Source organism: Equus quagga, chromosome 4, assembly GCF_021613505.1.
Source record: "Equus quagga isolate Etosha38 chromosome 4, UCLA_HA_Equagga_1.0, whole genome shotgun sequence".
Classification (NCBI taxonomy): domain Eukaryota; kingdom Metazoa; phylum Chordata; class Mammalia; order Perissodactyla; family Equidae; genus Equus; species Equus quagga.
The window spans coordinates 14,112,605-14,133,756 of record NC_060270.1 but is presented as its reverse complement, the minus strand read 5'-3'; the positions used below and the strand labels follow the sequence as shown (position 1 = coordinate 14,133,756).

The 21,152-nt window shown below is 44.0% G+C and overlaps 1 protein-coding gene across 1 annotated transcript in view; it reads right to left on the bottom strand.

Moving 5' to 3' along the window:
• PLCXD2 (phosphatidylinositol specific phospholipase C X domain containing 2) overlaps positions 1-20,271 on the bottom strand; it is a 45,117-nt gene extending 24,846 nt beyond the window's left edge. The window contains exon 1 of the mRNA XM_046659556.1: positions 19,601-20,271. Coding sequence (XP_046515512.1) covers positions 19,601-19,763 — 163 coding nt within the window. The 5' untranslated portion in view covers positions 19,764-20,271. The remainder of the gene's footprint in view (positions 1-19,600) is intronic.
• Between the last annotated feature and the right edge of the window lie 881 nt (positions 20,272-21,152).

Below are 21,152 nucleotides of genomic sequence, written 5' to 3'. Positions count from 1 at the left end.
GAGCGCCACATAAAGGACAGGAGAAAGTGGGATAGGACAAGAGGAGCCTTCTTTCTGGTTGAGATGGACTTTAAAAAGATCATCTTATGAAAAATCTTTTTTTTCTTGGTGTGCTGCAATCAAAACTCTACCATAAAGGCTAGCAATATAAGCATTGATAATCAAGATATATAGATTTTTAGGGGCATTCTAAGGAGAAAAATGATGTATAAAGGTTCAAAAGCATAAAACAGAAAATGAGATGAACAGCAACAACAGAGTGTTTCACAAATGCTATTGAGGTAACGACAGCAGCTAGAATATGTGTTGTTCAGTCAATCTGCAAACAGGAGACTTCCAAGGATGAGGCAGGGAATATCTTTTCAGTAGCAGACTAAAGATTTATGACCACAGAGAGTCGAGCTCCAGCTCCACGTTGCCCACAATAGCCCTGCCGTGCTGTGGAGCGCAGCATTCTCCAGCTGGCACGTCACAGCTGCCTGTGCCGCTGAGAGTGGTGTTCTCCTGCTGAGGCTCAGAGGCTCCAGCTCTGCCCCTCCACAACCATAGATGCGCCCGATGATGAACTTACGATAAATAATAACGCCTCGGCCTCAGGTGCTGCATTTGCCTTATTTAAAGGTAACAGAGTCCCAGAAAGCGTGAGCAACACCAGGCGCAAGGCTTGCAAACTCCGAGCAGCCTTTGATCTGCTCTTGCAGTGTGATGATCTACATAAATGTCCCAGTGACGGTGGTATCTAGAATTAGTATTTAGATCACAGAGTCCAGCCCAATCTTGCCTTTCCTTTTCCATGGTTGTGTAAAAATAAAAAGAGGGGGGCACAGGTGGTGTGCTCCTTTTGCCCCTCCCCCTTCCCCCCATACAGACTGTTGGACCATTTCTGTTGATTCTCCAAGAAGCTAGTGGAAGATACAGAATCACCAGACTCTACACCTCCACTGACATTTAAAGGTCAAGGCTTTTGTATTGTACGTAATGATACCTCCCTCGCACATGTGTGAAAAGGAAGGCTGTGAGAATTACTATGGGGGAGGAGGGAACCTTTGAAAGTTCACTGGGGCAAAGGGACTTGATTTATTGCAATTCTGCTGAACACTTAAGCAGAACTGTTTCATAAACTAAAGAGTTAAGAAAAGTTAAAATCAAAGGAGGAATTCATCCAGACATAGTTTTCCACCTCTGTTCTTTATTGATTTTAATATGGTTACCCTCTCAATAAATAAAGACTTCTAAAAGAATTGGATTAATGCCATCAATAGGATCCGGTTTTCAAATATTTTCTTTCAGAGTAGAGGCTTTTTCTTTGACTGCTGGATCTTTAGGGTCAGAGACCAAGAGTCACCTCTGAAAGAGATTCCACCAGTGGGAAAGCCATTTGGCGTTGTTCCATTTGAATTTCCCCATTTGAATTTCCACGTGAAGAAAGAATTCATTTTGGAGGAATCACATATTCAGTATGTTCTTTAAAAAGTATCTCCCTGTCCCCTCTGCCCCCAGAGCTCATGGAAACGTCTCATCCAAGAGCTAAAAGCAGCCACAGCCGTTCTGTTTACCTCCCCAGCATCTGCACTTCAGTTCCTACATCAGGGACTTGCTGGTGATCCCTGGTGGGGGCTCACGTCTGAAAATAACTAGTAACAACTTCACTTTATTGAGTGTTCATTATGTATCAAGTGCCAGGCCGGGCACTTTACTTTCATGATCTCACTTAATCTCTGCCACAATCCTGCAGGGCAGTGATTACCTGCATTTTACAGATGAGGAAACTGAGGTTCAGACTGGTTTTGCAACTCGTTCTGGGTTACAGAGATTGCACCTGGCCTCCTGGGACAGAAACCCAGGTCAAACAGACCCGAACCCACACACAGCTACTCTAGGGATGGTATTATTGCTCCCACCACCTTACTGATCAAAGAAGTCAAATGCATTGCACGTTTACTTCCCATAACATGGTGATCATGAGGTTTGCTTTTAGAGCTAAATGTCTGACCCTCACCCCAATGCAGGAAAATTGATGGAGAGATTAAAGTCATTTTAAATTTTACAAAGACATGAAGAATTTCTTTGTAGGGACACATGAGGGCACTCTAACCTTCTCTCAGTTGAGGACACATTTTCTTTGCAGTTACACAGCTCAGAACCCTGAATCCCAGCACTGGCTCTGCTCTGATGACTTGTTTGAGCTTCAGCTTTTAAGTTCATACTGGAGCTCAGTTTCTCCATTTGCAAATTTAGGAAGGTGGATGAAATGAACTTGAGGGTCTCTTCTATCTCAAGAATTGGATGGTTCCAATTTATTAACAGCTAATTAAATGAATTTATGACCCTATTTTAACAATGATTTTTAATTATTGCAAAGAAATAAGATACATTTCTTTGATATTTGCTATACTTAAGCAGAAAACGTGCTTATAGATTTAACTCTCATATTTGCAAAGATCAAATCATTTCTCAAGCCTGAGGGTGGTATTCATTTATTTTTGGCTCATCTGAGAATTTCGTCAAATTGCTGGAACAGTCCTTTCCCTCACACAGATCCAGGTTCGCACTCTCACAAGGACGATCCTCTGGGTGGCGAGCATCGGGTCTGCGCTATGTTGATTGAACCTATTGGCCAGTAGCTCGCTTCTTGTTTAGCATTTAGGTAACAGTTCCCTTCACTCTAAAGGCTGGCATTTCATTGCTTTGTGGGACATTTTTACGAAATTTATTGTGGGGACTTTGAATAAAACACCTTCATAATCCCCTAGCTTGTTTGAAATTTTGCTCAGGGCAGGGTGAGCTGAAGATCCCTTTGACAAACTGCAGAATGACGGAGACCCAGGGAAGCTCCTCGGCTCGATCCCCTGCGAGAACAAGAAGGGTTTGTTCTCTTTTCTGTAAATGAAGCACTAAGCTCAGCGCTCTGACAGGAAAGGGAAAAAGGAGGGGGGACAATCCAACAAGTAGCAGTCTAAATTACACGAAATGATGGGTTTAAAGGACATTTATACATTACCCACAGCAGGAGAAGTGAAGGAGAACACCCCCCACCCAGGAAGTGTTCTGACAAGCTCACAAAGCTGCTAACAGCCTCTGCTGATCTCTCTGTACAGAGGCAGAAAGATTTTTCTCTGCTGGAGCCTTGCTGGGTGATTACTACACAGACCACTTAAACCACTGGGCTGCTTTTGTTCTGAGTCAATACAAAGCCTCCTGGATGTCTGGTCTTGAAAAAAATAAAGTGACTTGTTCAGCCGGAACAGGTTAGCAGGCAGTCCTTCCAACACAGCCGTCCTCGTGGGTGCTCAGGCGTTAGAGTCTGGCACAGAAACAAACGCCCCGGATGAAAAGAAAACTACTCTGTACGACAGGCAACAAAAGGAATTAAAGTCACAGCCCAACACTGGGTCAATCTCCAACTCTATCAATGTCTTTTATTCAAATACAATTAAATGAATTTGGCAAGACCAGGTTTATGCAATTCCAGCATTGTTATCAGGATTTTTGTTGAAATTTGCTTAACTTCTCTGTACCTCCATTTCTTCATCTGTCAAACGGAGATAATAATAGCACTTACGTCAGTGGGTTGTGAAGGTTAACTGGGTTTACAAAAATCAAGGAGAGCAATATCTGGCACCTAGTAAGTGCTTTATAAGTGTTATATAAGTAGGCTCGTCTTCCTCTATTTATTATTATTATTGAAGCCTTGGGACACCTTGAGAAGACTTGACAATGCCGTTATCAGATTTTGTCTTTCCCTATGCATGATAACTCTCTCTCTGTGTGTCTGAGTTTCTCCTTAAATTAACTAGAAACATCTGCTTTATGCTTAAATTTTTTGTAGACGTTTCAAGATTCCTCATCTCTCTCCTCTTTTGCTCCCTCTTTTTCCAGAAAGTACTGATTCTGAACCAGCATACAGACACCGAGCACACAGAGAGGACCACAGAGTTGTGTACAGCAGAAAGACAGGTAAACAGTCCCAACAGCACATAATGTGTCCCATGATGGAGGTGTGCATAGAAGTAGAACTGAGATGTTTCTTGCAGAATAAATTGTAATCGGCCAAGTAAAGTGGGGGGTATTGGAAGGGACGGTGTCATGGTTGGGGAAAGAGCATCTTCAAAGACCAGAGTCATGAAAAGAAACAAAATACTTTTGGGGGGGGTTCTTTGGGCCCTAAATTGTCACTGGCTCCCTAAAGTCCACTCGATAAAGCAGAAAGTGCTCAGCACCAGGTTGAAAACCTCTCTCAATCTGGCTTAAGTCTGTCTTTCCAGGCTTTTCCATTTCTTTTTCCTGTCACTTCTACAGTGAGTACCTACAGCCCTTCTCTGTCCCCTGAAGGTGCCCTTGCGTTCCCATCTCCAATCTTACTCATTTGGTTCCTTCTGTTTAGAATGCCCTTCCTCCCCACATTGAAATCCTACCCATCCCTCAAGCCAGCTCCCAGGTTGACTCCCGGTGCAGCTGTTCCTGAACCCCTATGTGGAAATAACCACCCCTTTTCCAGGTCCCCAGCACAGCTGGTGTCTTTACTGCGGCACTCACTGCATTCTGCTTTTATTGGCTTCATTTGAACCTCAGTATCTCTCCTACAGGATCACAAACTACACCTTGTTAATTTTGTAAAGATTTCCTATAGCATCTAGTATGATGCTAGGTACAAACGAGGTGATCAGAAAGGATTGTTAATAATAACTATATAACCAAAAGTTATTCCTGTTTTGTGCTAGGTAATATTCTAAGCACATTGCGTGTATTAGTGTATTATCTTATTTAATTCTTAAACAGCTTTGTTGTGTAATACTTTAACCTTGCCCAAGGAGAGGCCTGCTCTTTGTCCTTGCGCTAGGAGGTAATCTCTTAAACTCTAGGAATATTCTGGCTGATAAGAGTATCTTTGTTTACCTGGAGGGGCTTTGGGGCCACATCAAAAAGCGTAAGGATGAGATTTATGGTGGTGGTTTTGAGTCACGTGGGTCCAGACTTGACCTCTGGGGGGCTGGATACTGAGGCCAGACATGTGGAGGCTCAGTAGAGACTGGCCACCAAGGCTCAGGTGAGCATCCCTGGTCAGCGATCCTTTGTGCAATTGTCACACATCAACATCAGGAAAGTTGCTCCGCCCAGGGCTCCAGGGGACAGATGGCTGGAAGCTCCCGTTTGGACCTCCCCTGGACTCTGTACTACATACCTCTGCACTTGGCCGATTTCTATCTGTAGCTTTCAGCTGTAATAAACAGTAACTGTGAGTATAATAGGTTTCAGTGAGTTTTGTGAGTCCTTCTAGCAAATTATTGAAACTAAGGGTGATCCTGAGGACCCCCCAAACTTGCAATTGGTGTTAGAGTGAGGGTGGTCTTGTGGACGGTGCCTCCTGTAACCTGCACTTGTGAAGTAGACACTGTAATTATCTCCATTTCACAGATGGGAAAACTAAGGGACAGAGAGGTTAAACTTGTTATTCAAGGTGACGTAACTAGTAACTAGGATCTGGTCGTACGTATGGTAAAACAGAACCCACACGCTGAACTGCTTCTCGATACTGCCTCCCATGTGAATAAAAGTTAAAGATAGAGATAAGATAAAGAATGTTAAGAACAGACATAAAAATGAACATGTGTCCTTAAATGCTGAAGATTTTTAGGGCAGCTTTTGTAGAAAAACATCTTGTATTACAACTCAGGTATTTAATCTCTACGAATATTGAATGTGGCAATAAATTTGATATGAATAGATTGTAATTTTGCATGTGAAAATATTTCTGCAGCCTGAGGTAAGAACAGACTCATTTGCAAAGTTATGTATGAAAAGCAGGCCTTACAGTTATTGAACATAGCAAAAGATTTGTTTAGAAAAACAAAAAACCCTTAGAGGCCTTGGGAACAATCTCATTGTGCCTTGCCTTTCCATTTTAATTACAGGCATACCTTGTTTTAAGATATTCTACTTCACAGATACTGCATTTTTTACAAATTGAAGGTTTGTGGCAAACCTGCACTGAGCAAGTCTACTTACGCCATTTTTCCGAGAGCATTTGCTCACTTCGTGTCTCTGTGTCACATTTTGGTAATTCTCACAATATTTCAAATTTTCCATTATTATTATATTTGTTATGGTGATCTGTGATCAGTGATCTTTGATGTTACTATTGTAATTGTTTTGGGGGGCCATGAACCATGCCCATATAGGATGGTGAACTTAATCAATAAATGTCCTGTGTTCTGACTGCTCCACTGACCGGCCATTCATTCCTGTCTCTCTCCCTCTTCTCGGGTCTCCCTAGTCCCCGAGACACAACAATATTGAAATTAGGCCAATTGATAGCCCTACAATGGCCTCTAAGTGTTTAAGCGAAAGGAAGAATCGCAGGTCTCTCACTTTAAATCAAAAGCTAGCAATGATTAAACTTAGTGAGGAGGCATGATGAAAGGTGAGATGGGCCGGAAGCTAGGCCTCTTGTGCCAAACGGTTAGCCAAGTTGCGGATGTAAAGGAAAAGTTCTGGAAGGAAACTGAAAGTGCTACTCCAGTGAACACAAATGATAAGAAAGCAAAACAGCCTTATTGCCAATATGGAGAAAGTTTTAGTGGTCTAGATGGAAGATCAAACCAGCCACAGCATTCTCTTAAGTCAAAGCCTAATGCGGAGCAGGGCCCTACCTCTCTTCAGTTCTATGAAGGTTGAGAGAAGTGACACAGCTGCAGAAGAAAAGTTTGAAGCCACCAGAGGTTGGTTCATGGGGTTTAAGGAAAGAAACTGTCTCCATAACATAAAAGTGCAAGGTGAAGCAGCAAGTGCTGATGCAGAAGCTGCAGCAAGTTGTCCAGAAGAGCTAGCCAAGACCATTAACAAAGAAGGCTACACTAAACCACAGATTTTCACTGGAGATGAAACAGCCTTCTATTGGAAGAAGACGCCATCTAGGACTTTCATAGTTAGAGAGGAGAAGTCAATGCCTGGCTTCAAAGCTTCAAAGGACAGGCTGACTCTCTTGTCACTGGCTAATGCAGCTGGTGACTTTAAGTTGAAGCCAATGCTCATTTACCATTCCAAAAATCCCAGGGCCCTTAAGAATTATGCTACATCTACTCTGCCTGTGCTCTATAAATGGAACAACACAGTTTGAATGACAGCACATCTGTTTACAACATGGTTTACTGAATATTTTAAGTCTATTGTTGAGACGTACTGCTCAGAAAAAGAGATTCCTTTCAAAATACTACTGTCATTAACAATGCACCTGGTCACCCAACCGCTCTGATGGAGATGCACAATGAGCTTAATGTTTTTGTGCCTGCTAACACAACACCCATTCTGTGACCCATGGATCAGGGAGTAATTTCTACTTTCAAGGCTTATTATTTAAGAAATACATTTCATAAGGCTATACCTGCTACAGAGAGTGATTCCTCTGATGGATCTGGGCAAAGTAAATTGAAAACCTTCTAGAAAGGATTCACCATTCTAGATGCCATTAAGAACACTGTGATTCATGGGAAAAAGTCAAAGTATCGACATTAACAAGAGTTTGGAGGCAATTGATTCCAACCCTCAAGGATGACTTTGAGGGGTTCAAGACTTCAGTGGAGGAAGTAACTGCAGATGTGGTAGAAATAGCGAGAGAACTAAAATTAGAAGTGGAGCCTGAAGACGTGACTGAATTACTGCAATCTCATGATAAAACTTTAATGGATGAGGAGTTGCTTCTTACGGATGAGCAAAGAAAGTGGTTTCTTGAGGTGGAATCTACTCCTGGTGAAGATGCTGTGAAGATTGTTGAAATGACAACAAAGGACTTAGAATATTACATAAACATAGTTGATAAAGTAGTGGCAGGGTTTCAGAAGATTGACTCCAATTTCGAAAGAAGTTCTATTGTGGGTAAAATGCTATCAAATGGCATCACGTGCTACAGAGAAATCATTTGTGAAAGGAAGAGTTAATCGAGGTGACCAACTTCATCATTGCCCTATTTTAAGAAATTGCTACAGCAACTTCAACCTTCAGCAACCACCACCCTGATCAGTCAGTAGTCATCAATATTGAGGCAAGACCCTCCACCAGCAAAAAGAGTATGACTCACTGAAGGCTCAGATGATGGTTAGTATTTTTTAGAAATAAAGCATTTTTTTTTTAAAGTATGGTGGGGTTTGTTTTTTTGTGTGTGTTTTTTTCTGGTGAGGAAGATTGGCCCTGAGCTAACATCTGTTGCCAATCTTCCTCTTTTTTTTCTTCTTCTCCCCAAAGTGCCAATAATAGTTGCATATCCTAGTTGTAGATCATTCTAGTTCCTCTATATGGGATGCCGCCACAGCATGGCTTGATGAGCAGTGTGTGGGTCTGCACCCAAGATCTGAACTGGCAAAGCCCAGGCCGCTAAAGTGGAGCACGTGAACTTAACCACTCGGCCACAGGCTCAGCCCCAGCAATAAAGCATTTTTTGATTAAGGTCTGTACATTGTTTTAGGTTGTGCTCTTGTACAATTAAGAGACAACAGCAGTGTAAACATAACTTTTGTATGCACGGGGAAACCAAAAAATTCATGTGACTTGCTTTATCATGGAGGTTGGAACCAAACCCATAATATCTCTGAGGTGTGCCTGTATCCGTATGTGACTCAGGTCCCAGTCATTTGTCTGTGAGCTCACCTCACTCCACCAAGCAGATGTAACTGCTCTTTGCTGTGTGCTTCCACGGCATTTTGTTGACACGTGATGAACTTGGGACACTGTGGTAATTATCTCCATATTTGTCTCTGACATCTGACTGTGAGTTTTTGAGGGTGGAGTCATGTCTAATTCATTCTGGCATATAGTAGGCACTGAATATAAGTGTAGAGATTAAGTGTAAGCTTGATTTCTTGAACAAACAGCTGTTCAGAGAGCTGCCTAGGACAGGTAAGCCTAGGTCTCTTGGTCCTTTCCCAAACTTCTCTTTGGTGCATCCATATTCTTTAAACAGGCAGAGTTACTCTCTGCACCTTTTCACCCCCAGCACCTGCTTACCCCCAGCCCCATTTATCTCCATTTGTTCTTCTAGTTTGAGTTATCTGGGTCAATAGAGAGCAATGTGTCAGAAAACACAGAGGACGAAAATAAACCAGAGAGGATGACTAAAGGAGCAGCTATAATAAAATATCGCATTGAACAATTTAAGAGGAAAAGTCCCAGAGAGTAGATTTCCTGCAAACTATGCCCACATAAATTATCTTCTAATAACATCTCTTTGGGGTCTCCCATCTCACACACTCACACTCGAATTAGGTCTTCGAGAAAAGTGCCGCATTTGTAGAGAACTTGACTCCTCCCTGGAAAGTGCAGGAAGCCTGAGGCATCTTTAGGAGAAAAAATAGAGCCAACGGGAGTCCACAGTTCAAGATCGGGGGACCATTTAGCAGTTTCCAAACCAAAGAATAACATCTTTAAACTCTGCCAACCCAAAGGGATAAACTTCCCCTATAAGACTGGATTATTTTCCATGGGGCAAGTGGGAGACTGTTAATAATAGCCATCAAACTGTCAGTAAAATCTGAGAGGGCCATGTGGCCAATTTAATTTTTAATCAGGTGCCTACTGAATTCATAATTATTCACAGTGCAGCAAAGCAATTGTAGAAGGCAGAACCCTTGGAACCAGAGGATGTTGATCAACTTATTTTTTATGTGCTGAGAAGCCAAAGGACATCCGACTGTCTGAGGACAGACATCAGCCTGGGAATCGAGAGAGCTGATCCTGGTCTACCCTCAACTGGCTGGATGAGCTGGAGAGAGTTAGAGGAAATCGCGTTTTCAGGGCACTTGAAGACCTGGAATGTTGTCAAATGAAGTATTTATATGTAAAAACAAATGCATGTAGGTAGAGCTTCTCTGGGTTCTCTGGGTTCAGCTTCTCTGGTAAAGGCCTGTCCCTGATAGTCCCCATTCCTGGTCTTGAGGTGTCTTGGGGGCTCCAAGGGAGCACCAAGCCTCCCCAGGGCTCTGCAGGGCACCATGGGAATTCCATTGTTCTAGATAGTCCCCAAATCAGCCTCAACATCCAACGACTTGTGTGAGTCAAAGGGTTTTCAATTCCATGTATAGGAGGCATTTTAAAGTGTTACACATATGGATGGATATCTATTTTTCTCTGGAAAGACTTTCTCTTCCTCCACTGTCCAATAAACCCCAATCCTTACCTACAAATAAGATATTGTATAAGTAATTCACTAATTAGAAATTCTTTCTGTATTTTGCTAATTATCACCCTGCTCTATCTCTGAACAGATGGCATTGTCTGTGGTAAAGTGACACCTCACAAGGGCACTTGGTCATCCCCCGATGAGCCCTCTCAGTTTTGTTAACAAATTTTCAGTATTTAACACAAAAGAAATAAAGTATGAACGTTTAGGGGAAAATGGTAAATTGTTTAGGGTAGGAGAAAACATTATATTAAATTAAATATTCTATGTTATAATCCAATGTTACTGCAATAAAGAAAATTAAATATTCTAATACAGAATTCTCCTGCTTTTATTGAGCCTGTTGGTTTAACCCTGGATGTCAGTGTGTGAAATAAGTGGTATTTGATGATCTGGTACAGGAAGTAAAAGTTTCCATTTCACAGCTGGGTGGTGGTGTAGTGCACAGAGCTAGCTCCCCCACCCCCGCCCCCCCAGCTGCCAATATAGTTGGGGAAATAATAGTTAAACAAGAAACGATAGAATTCACGCGGAACAAGCAGAACATTAGAGGAGCTTGGGAGGTCACTTAAATGGAACTAGAAGGTCAGGATAGATTTCCTAAAAAGGTGAAATTTTAAAACATTATAAAAAAATAAAGACACTAATTGCAAACTCAAGTCATCTTATATTGGATATAATAGTTGCTGTGGGTGAGGGTAGTGGTTACCTGACCAAGTCTTTCGATGGCTGCTTTTTGCTTTCGGGATAATGTTTAACGTTTAATCTTGGCATGACACATAAGGTTCATTAGCCCACTTTCCCAGTCTCATTTCCAAACCTTTCTTTAAATTAAATCTATGCCCTGACCACTCTAGACTCTTGGGTTTCCTCAAGGTCACCTTTTATCTGGCTCCTTGGTACCTCTGCATTGTGACCCTCTTCTCTCTCTTTGTAATACCTGGATGTCTGCTAGTTGCTCTTTACAACTCCACCCAAGGCTCATCTCCTCTTGGAAGCCCAATCTACCCAGCTTTCCTCCTCCTTCCAGTAACGGAATTGGGTGTTGGTTTTCTGAGGGTTTTAGTGTCCTATGCATTCTTCTCCATAGTGTTTGAATTTCGGCTCTCTTCTAAGATCACGACTTCATGAAGAGCAGGAAGAAGAACCTTATTTATCTCCATATTTACTTCATCTAACACAGTACCTGGCACAAAAGGGCGCTCAATAAATATCCTTTGAATAAATGATTTTCCTTGAGATGAATACATTTTTTGAACATAGGCAATGAGAAGCAAAAGGAATAAACAAGCAGTAATAATTTTTTTTTAGCCAAACTGATATAAGGTGCTCATATAATTGTTAGGCGGGTCCATCTGGGCACCTCCTGCCAGGACAACGACCTGAACTCAAACCCAGGGAGGGGAGGAGGGACTATTCATCTTTATCTCTTTGGCATTTTTTTCCATCTGGTTTCAACTGTACTTTAAGAATACTGCTTTCATTATATAAGCCTTGAAGTCATACCTGTTCATAAAATATTCATCTCAGGCTGACAGTCTAGGAATTTTTCAGTTCCACCCTTACTGCTGCACTCTTAAGAGATTTGCATTATTGGGTACACATACTTACTATTTTTCCGTTATTTTGCCATTGTCAGGTGTGTACAGAGAAAAAAAATATCGATAGGATACTCTCCAGGAAGAAATAACACATTACAGCCAATAGTTCTAAAATAATTAGAAATTTAAAAAAGAAAAACCCTGTTATTCTCTAAGAAAATTTCAGCTGCTTAGCAGACAATGGATCCAAGAGAGACTGCTGACCTTTCATAGATACCACAATCTAGACATCCCCCTCAGAGCAATGCAGGCGTCTCTGGCCAAATCCATTTTCTTTTCTTTTCTCTTTTTGAGGAAGATTAGCCCTGAGCTAACTGCTGCCAATCCTCCTCTTTTTGCTGAGGGAGACTGGCCCTGAGCTAACATCCATGCCCATCTTCCTCTACTTTATATGTGGGATGCCTACCACAGCGGCTTTTTGCCAGGTGGTGCCATGTCCGCGCCTGGGATCCGAACCAGTGAACTCCGGGCCGCCGAAGCTGAATGTGCGCACTTAACTGCTGCACCACTGGGACGGCCCCAACAAATCCATTTTCTCTTGGAGCTACCTAGAGATCTGCTAATGTCATCCTCCCAGGTACTCTTTGATCCCCACGGGTGCTTAGCAATATAAAACTGAAATTTCTATGGATGTGAGAGAGTGGAAGGACTCTTGTTTAACCACGTGTGTAAATACTCAAACAGATTTGGTCAAAGATCTCCTCCACCTAAATTTGGGTCTTGATGTGTGTTCAATTTCTTTTCACACAGACAAACACACCCACCTGTAACAACATCTATAAATAATCCGTCCTCTGCAGGCATGGTTTGAAACTCTAATTAGCGTTAGTTAGCATTTGCAAAATAGTTTGCATTTTTCCCAAAGGCAAAGTTACAGGGCACTGAAGCATTTCGCTAACATTACCTCTAGTGTCCCTGGACTTGGACGCTTTTAGAGGCTGGGAGAGATATGGAGCCAGCCTGACCCATGGAGTGGAAGTCAGGTCAGATCACGTCCTAGAAACCAAATCCTCAGCTTCAGAAGCACATCTGACACAGCACCGTGCAGGTGACCGAGCAGGCGCCCAGGATTTGAAATGTCAGAGGGCATGATTTGCAGGATCTTTATAAAGAGTAAACCATGACAGGCATTAGAATGTGGGCTCTCTTGAGGATGAGGCTGCGGTCACAGCTAGGTGTTTCTGCGTGGGTGATGGGTAGCATGTGTGTCTGTGTGTGGCGGGGGACGCGGGGGTGATGCATATGTTTGGAGAGATCATGAAGCTATCCCGATGGCTGGGGAAGGAGTTATAAACTATGCATAGAGACTTGCTCAAAGGAAAGCATTCTGTAATATTCCTAATCTGGAGCTGGAAACAAAATGACTGGGTTAGGGGGGCAAGTGATGGGGAAATGAGGAGAGCAGAAGCAAAGTTAACAATATGGTCCTGTCACGGAGAGTTGAATTTTTCCCAAAGGCTTTGGATGTCTGGAAATGACAAAGCTTGACAGCTGAACTTGGGATGGGAGGGCAGAGTAAGGAGATAAAGAGGATTTCCTGGCTCTCTTGATCAGCTGTCCTCACACTGCACTGAAGACTCCCTCGGGGCACGCTTCCTGGGCAGCCCTGCATGCACCCTTCCCTTAACTCTCAGTACCCAAGGACAGTACCGTTCGAGTTATCCTGATCTGATCAGACAGAGAACACTGAGCCACACGGCTCAACTGGAAGGTCAGCTCTTTGACTAGACCGTAAATTACCTGAGCGTATGGACTGCATCTTACACCTCTTTTTTGTTGTTCATTTCAGGTTCAGGCTTTCAACAGATGAACGTTGTGATTAATGTAAAAAAGACATATAATAATAATAATTACTATTATTATTATTACATAGCACTTATATTATGACAGAAACTATTCTAAGCGTGCTATATGAATAAATTTATGTAATTCTCACTCTGACCGAATGAGTTAGTGCCATTATTATCTCTGTTTTACAGAGAAGGACACTGAGGCACAGGGAGGTTAGTAACTTGCCCAGGTCACAGAGTCGAGAGGAACAGAGTTGGAGTTCAAAGCCAGACAGTGTGGCTTTAGTGCTAATAACCTACACCCTCCATGATGCCACCTCTTACAGACACATGTGACTCCTGAATTCCTTGTGGTTTTTGTGTGACTGGGTTGGGAGGGGGGAAATCTAGGGAAGTGATGAAGCTTCCTAGAAGAGAAACCCACTAATGGGAACACCAAAGTCATAGCCTCTTTTTATTCCTCACTACGACCATGCAAAACGACAACACCAAACTATTCCCACTTAGGGGACCATTTTGGTCCCATATGATTTTTTCTTGATTGGGTCAGCCCTGGTTGATTCAGCTCGGTCCTTGGTTTTCTAAAGCTTCAAATCCTGTAGGAGAATAGATTTGTCCCAGGGCCAACTCATGGCTCACACTATCCTCAAAGCAGAGCCAACCTAAACTAGTGGTGGGATAGGGGTGGGGCAGAGGGTCCACCGTGAATGGCTAGCACTTAGTACACGTCTTAAGCTTATGTATGCATACACTCATGTCTCTTCTGTTGCTGGGAAAAGGGCATTCACAGTAGTGAATCCAGCATACTTGAAGAGTCAAGCCCTTTTCTTTTGGGGTGGTGTCCCTCACATCTCTCTTAGATACACCAGACCTGATCCAACTTCCATAGCAGGATCTGAGTAAGATTCCTGCATCCTGCCCCCAGGGTGATTTTGTCTCCGTGTCACGTATGTAGGGAGGGAGTGTGGGACCACAGTAGAAGAGCCATAGAAGTCACCAGGCAGTCAAAGCAGAAGTGCACGTGAAAGGAGAGGATTCCAGAAAAGCGAAAAAGAAGAGAAGGGAATCATCATCAGTAAGATGAGAACAGAGAACCGTCTGGAAATTGGAGAGCAGTGAGAAGTGTGGGAGCAAGGGCTGAGCCCGGAAAGGGAGAGGCCAGGATGATACAGGCCGGGTCAGTGGAAGGAAGGTGAAGAGGAGAACAAGAAATGAGAGCAGGCTGAGGCTGCTGCGAGACGGGAAAGGTGAGAAGCTCAAACATGACAAGGGACGAAGGAAGGCAGAAAATATGCAGGCGGAAGAATTGTTTCTAGGACAGAAGTTCTCCAGAGTTCTGCTCTGACTCTTCTGACCACTTCGCTCTGCCTCAGAATTTTCATTTCTCAAGGGGCTGAGTGACAAGCCTCATCTAGAGCTGCAGGAATAGTATGCAAAAGTAACAAGAAATGGATTGGAAATGTTCAGATTGCTTCATACGGCTATTTACAGAAGATGAACCAAACCGCTCTATTCGGTTTAGCTCTGATCACAACTGAAAATGACGGTGGCTGCAAGCCACTTTTCCAGCATTCTTACTCTCCAGTTCCAAGCATTAAATTATTCACTCAACAGTCACCAACAACCGAGCTGCTACCCCGAACTAGGACTTAGTATTATAAAGAGAAATAAGTCAAATTCTACGTGTGCAAGTTGTTCATAGACAATGTGGAAGACAGACGAGAAGTGCTGTGATCAGACATATTAACAACACCTTACTGAGGGGCAGGAGAGGGAGTCCTCCAGCCATGTCCCAAATGTACCCCCATCCCTTCACCCAATTGGCTTATTTCACTTGGAAAGCCCTCTTTTCAGTCCTGACCCCCAAGCCACATCTCTCGAAATGTTGACCATTCTTTAAATCCCAAGTCAACTGCCATTTTTTCAACAAAGTAGTTCCTAACCTTAATAGTTGGAAGTAATCTTTCCATTCTGTGTCCTTCTGCAACACTTTATCTCTGTTTTAATATTTACCCAATTAGTTTTTCTAAAAATTATGTATGGTGAAGGTGTATATATATACACACACACATATACACACAGCAAGGTTGACACCTGATTCACCTTTGGGTCTCCCACAGGCCTGAGCATGGAGGTTTCTTAAAACGTATTCAGATCTGTCCATTTAGAACAACTAATCTGCAGTCCCTTTTAGGAGGCCAAAGTGAGAAGACCCTGCTTCATTCTGGCAATTGCGAGTCCTTGTTTGCACATGCCAAAAATAATGTCTTGCTCTGAAGACGCATAAAAGAAATGGCCTTTAGACTTAAATGAGCCAATCATTCTTCCCATCTCTTTCCACCTTTAGACAAAGAAAAGGCAAAAACCAAAAACCAATCAACTAAACAAAAACCTCTCAAATTAATCAAAGAATTTTTAATTTGGGGGCTGGCCCAGTGACACAGCCGTTAAGTTTGCATGTTCTACTTCGGGGGCCCGGGGTTTGCCGGTTTGGATCCCGGGTGCAGACACGGCACTGCTTGGCGAGCCATGCTGTGGCAGGCGTCCCACATATAAAGTGGAGGAAGACGGGCACAGATGTTAGCTCAGGGCCAATCTTCCTCAGCAAAAAGAGGAGGATTGGCAGCAAACGTTAGCTCAGGGCTACTCTTCCTCAAAAAAAAAAAAAAAAAAGAACTTTTAATTTGGAAAGGACTCTATATTTTGTTTAATCTAACACCTTAATTACAAATGAGGAAACTAAGTTCCGAGAAATTCATATACTTCTTCAATATCACACAACCAGAATCAACAATATCAAATTTCAAGATCCTTAAGTTCAAGTCTCTTTCCAATAGACCTTTCAAATAAAAAGAAGCAAAAAAGAAATAGCACTAAAATATACAGAGAAAAAGAATTCATTGAAAAGCTGTACACATTATAGAAAAAAATTTCCTATCAGTCTATCTGTCCATAAAGAATATCATGCTTTCACTAACGTCAGCAAAAATGTTTGTAGAGTTTAAAGTTTTAATTTAAAAATCTGACTTTTGCAATTTCCAGATCCTTTATCCTTAGGGTCTCCAATCATTCGATACAGTTGGCAATGAGAATTGTTCTGAGGTTCTTCTCCAAGATATTTCAGTGTGTTTGCGTGACACTGGTCATTAACAGGTGTTCTTAACAGTTGTGGAAGTAAAATAATACATCGAGGCTTTGTTGAGAGGTGCATATTCACACATGTTCTCTCCCACAACTACTTAGGCGAATGCGGCAGATACACTCACATCCAACCAGTTTCCCCCATCCCAGGTTTGCTAGCACTGCCTGACCCTCTGCCTTTTCCCTGCCCTTTCCCACATCACTGCCGCCCACCCCCACCGCGACAGATAGGATCCGATCTTACAGATGTCCTAGGTTGGCAACTTGAGCACACACGTGCACACACACACACACAAAATAGGTCTAAGCACTAAATTTGAATTTAAAACTTACTGGGTTCCAATTCTAAATCTATATACACACACACACACACACACACACACACACTGGGTTCCAATTCTAAATATATATATATACACACACACACACACACACACACACACACACATAATTGTAAACAGGGAAATATATATATATTTACTCAGATATATAATATGTACACATATATGTCTATCTATCTCTTCACAGTGATGCATAGTCACTCAGATAAAGACCACCTAGTTTTAAAAGTTCTTTCACTCACTGCAGAGGATGGTCTGTGAAAACTACCTCCCAGCCCCCACGGCTGCTCTGCACCTCCCAAGGTCCCCTTAGGAGCACAGGGACAGTGCCTGGGTTTTGGAGCCTGCTACTTAGGGCTCAAATATTAGTTCTGCTATTTACTATTTGTGTGATCTTGAGAAAATTACTTAACTCCTCTGGACAATAATTTCCTTATTTCTAAAATGACGATGTTAATATCTATCCCAGAGGTGTAATGTATGCCAGTGGTGCTGCACGGTAGGGCTCAGTAAATAACAACTATTATGGTGAAGGTGATGATGAGGCAGAAGAGCATGAGAGGAAGGAGGAAGAAGATCCACTTCCTGAATGCCCTCTGCATTTCAGAATTTGTCAGCAAGGCTCCGCAGAACTAGACTGCTAGCCTTTGGCTGGGAATATTGACCTGAGGTAGGGGAACAGGAACTAGTGGTGGAACAGGGGTGGGGCAGAGGGTCCATGAATGGCTAGCACTTAATACGTGGTTTTCCTGTCTTAAGCTTACATATGCATACACTTATGTCTCTTCTGTTGCTGGGAAAAGGGCATTCACAGTAGTGAATCCAGCATACTTTGAGGAGTCAAGCCCTTTTCTTTTTGCTTAGAAGGACTGGACTTCACAAAGCAGGATGAACCAATTCTGCGTCCTCCATGGTGGGTAATCACAGAATTTCCAGTTGCAGGAGTAGGCTCCTGCTGTTTGCAAACCCGGGCAATTCATCCCCGTGAGACACCCAACAGACTGCAGAACAAATGCCTGCTCCTCTGCGGAGTCATGGAGTCAGGGTACACAGCCAAGCCACGGGCAGGGCCGCAGCTGTGGACGGAGCTGTCCAAAGGACACAGGGAAGGAGGAAGCCCCAACCTACCCCGATAGGCCCGGAGTGACAGAGCTATTTACAGCCTGCCTAAGATGCCATTCTGTTTGCAAACACACTACCTGCCCCAGCACCTGCCAAACAGCTCCATCAGAAGGCCTGAAGACAAATGACTAATGTTAAAAGAGGCCTGTGCATCACTTCAGTGATAACTCCACAGGCATCCAGGAAACATGGAAAAGACCTGTTCTGAAGTGTGACCAACTGGCCTTTCCCAAGAAGCTGTAGTCAATGGCTGATAGAACACAAGTGATCATAACTCTGAACAGATTTTGCAACTCTCTCCTTGCTCAAAAGCAACAAGAGCCCACGAGGACAATGAGCCTGGAAGACTTCCAAAAGAAGAGATGAGGAAGGAAAGGCTGCGTCTGAAGCCAGCACTGCTCTTGCTTGTGCATAGAAAGCAAAGATCCGAGGTTGCATGAGGTCATCTCATCAGCCACCGAAAAGGCAGACAGCTCCTGGGATGCTCGGGCATTTGCCTGTTAGTCTAGGAGTGAAGCTGATTGCTCTGTCTCCAGGTGAGAGAAAGGAGTGGGAGTGGCCCATCCCCTACCCCTAGGAGTGCTTTCCAGGTACCAGCATCTAGGACTTTGCCCAGCACCACTACACCAAGATCACTGTAGTCCAACGTCTTTCCCTAGAACCATGCTTCACCCAGCTTTTGAGTGGAAGGAAGAGGTCACATTTAACAAATCTAATGAGAGTGTTGTCAATGTATAAAACCCCCGGAAGAGGGACAGTGGCTGTAGCAGAAGCGCTTTTCAAGGCTTTGGTTCTAGATCAGCCGAGCAGACACCTGTGTATATATAGACAAAGCTTCAACCACCACCACCTCATCTCACCTAATGACTGCCTGTGACGAGCGCTTGCATTCTCTATTTCTGGCTTCTCCAACAACAAAAATACGTCTTTATGCTCCGTCTGGGTCTGAACCTATTCTCGAATGCTAATCTGTTTTTTGTTTCTCCAATATGAAAGGTCAGATAAATGAGAAAGGAAATACTTTTCAGTTTTAATTTTGACTCAGATCTAAAATCATGAATGATTTTCTATTCATTACCCTTGATCTCTCCTTTTCTCTTTAAGTGCTTTAAGTAAACGCACCCTTCACATACCCTGGCCCCAACAGTAAGAAGGTAATATTCTTAGAATGAGGCTATTAAGTAAAAACAAAACAAAGACACAAACAAACAAACAAAAACAGTGCTTCCATTTTCCTGAGTCCCTCTGCCAATGATGCAGTGTGCTTAAATCTCCGTACAGCAGCTGCTTCACTAAGTTTTTGGTTTGGAAATAAAAAGAGGCTTAGTTAAGGTCACTGACAATTATTTTCTCAGCACAATAGAAAAGCAACACAACCCATTAACAACACTAAAATGGCAGAATCACACACAGGGGGAGCAAGCAGGAAAAGAATACCTGGGATTGCCAGATTGGAAAGGGGGACGTTGTGGAGGTGAGGGGGCAGCGAGGCCATCCAGTCGGCATTGCAGACCTCCGATGATGTCTTTGTCCCGCTGGGGTTGGGGGAGCAGATGGTCCCCATCCTGAGTTTGCTCCTCGCCTTCCTAACTGCTAGCATCACTCTGTCAGTCAACAAACTGCCCAGGGTCAGCCCAGTGCCACTCACTCAGTGATCATTATTGCCTAGGCTCTCGAGGCATTTCAGGGCCACCTCTGTCAAGCCAGTCTTGCCGAAAGGCCTTTCTGCCTGGCAGACGGGACGAATAGGTGGTCCCTAACCCCCAACACCCGCACTCCCCACCCTCTCCGGCCCGGCCCAGCGGCTGTTCCACTCGCTTAATCTGCTCAGACCCGGCTCAGTTAAACTTCTTACGTTCCCCTCTGGAGCTGGGGAAGGTAGGCCCCTAGGGATAAATCTTACAGAAACTGCACGACCGACGAGCAGCCACACCCGGAGCCACTCACACGACAGGTGCCCACACCGCATATAGACAAGCCGGCGGGTCTGTACACACGTGAGCGCCCGGACGCACCATCGCCGGCCTGATTTGTCTTCCGTGTGTGTCCCTGGGCTGCCACCTAAGCTGGGCCTGCCTGCGAGCCCTCCCCGGCGTGTCGGCACGGACTCCCCTGCCCGGAGGCTTCCTGAAGCGCTCCCAAGTCTAACCGGCGGCGCCGGCACTCCCGCGGCCCCGCCCCGCACTGCTGGACAGATTGGCGGGGCTAGGCGGCCTGTGATTGGCCGCCGGCAGAGCGCGCTCTGATTGGCCCGCGCCCTCCAGGGCGGCCCAGCGAGCAGCCCTCAGCCCTTGGCTGCCCCGCCTCCTCCCTCTGGTCCTCCTGCGCTCGGGCGGGTGGACAGACCTGCTGCAGGGGCTGCAAGCGGCGAGGCTTGCAGGGTCGGACCCGTCAGACCTCGGACAAGTCTTCTTTCCTCCAGCCTTTCACGCAGTCAGCGCTCAGATGTTAAACGAAACCACAAATGTCTTTCCTTCCTCGACACACACACACACACACACACACACACACACACACACACAATGACATTACACAGGAAGTGTTGCATTCTCAATAAACCACAGAGGCAGCGGAAATATGAGAGGTGAAGTGGCTGAGAAAGGTGCTGTATCTCATATTTGGATGACAGTATCAAGGATGGTCTGTGTTTCAATCAATTCGTAATTAAGATTCACGTACACATCACTTACTCCCATTTTACAGAGAAGGAAATGATACTTTACATCTGTATTGCCTTGTTTGGAATCGTCTTCCAAATTCTTTGTCCCATTTGCTCTTCACAGAATCTCCACAAGGCAGGGAGATCCCCTTTTCGTAGATGAAATGGGTGCCCGGGGGCAGTCAGGGAGCAGTTCATGTGCTGGCGCTGCTTGGAAATCCCGCTTGGAATGAGACTCTCAAGTCCATTTCCCCGCTTTCCGCAATGTCTCCTACTCCTTCAAATGGTACTTTTCCGTGGCAGTAAACTATAGGGTCTCTCATGACAGGA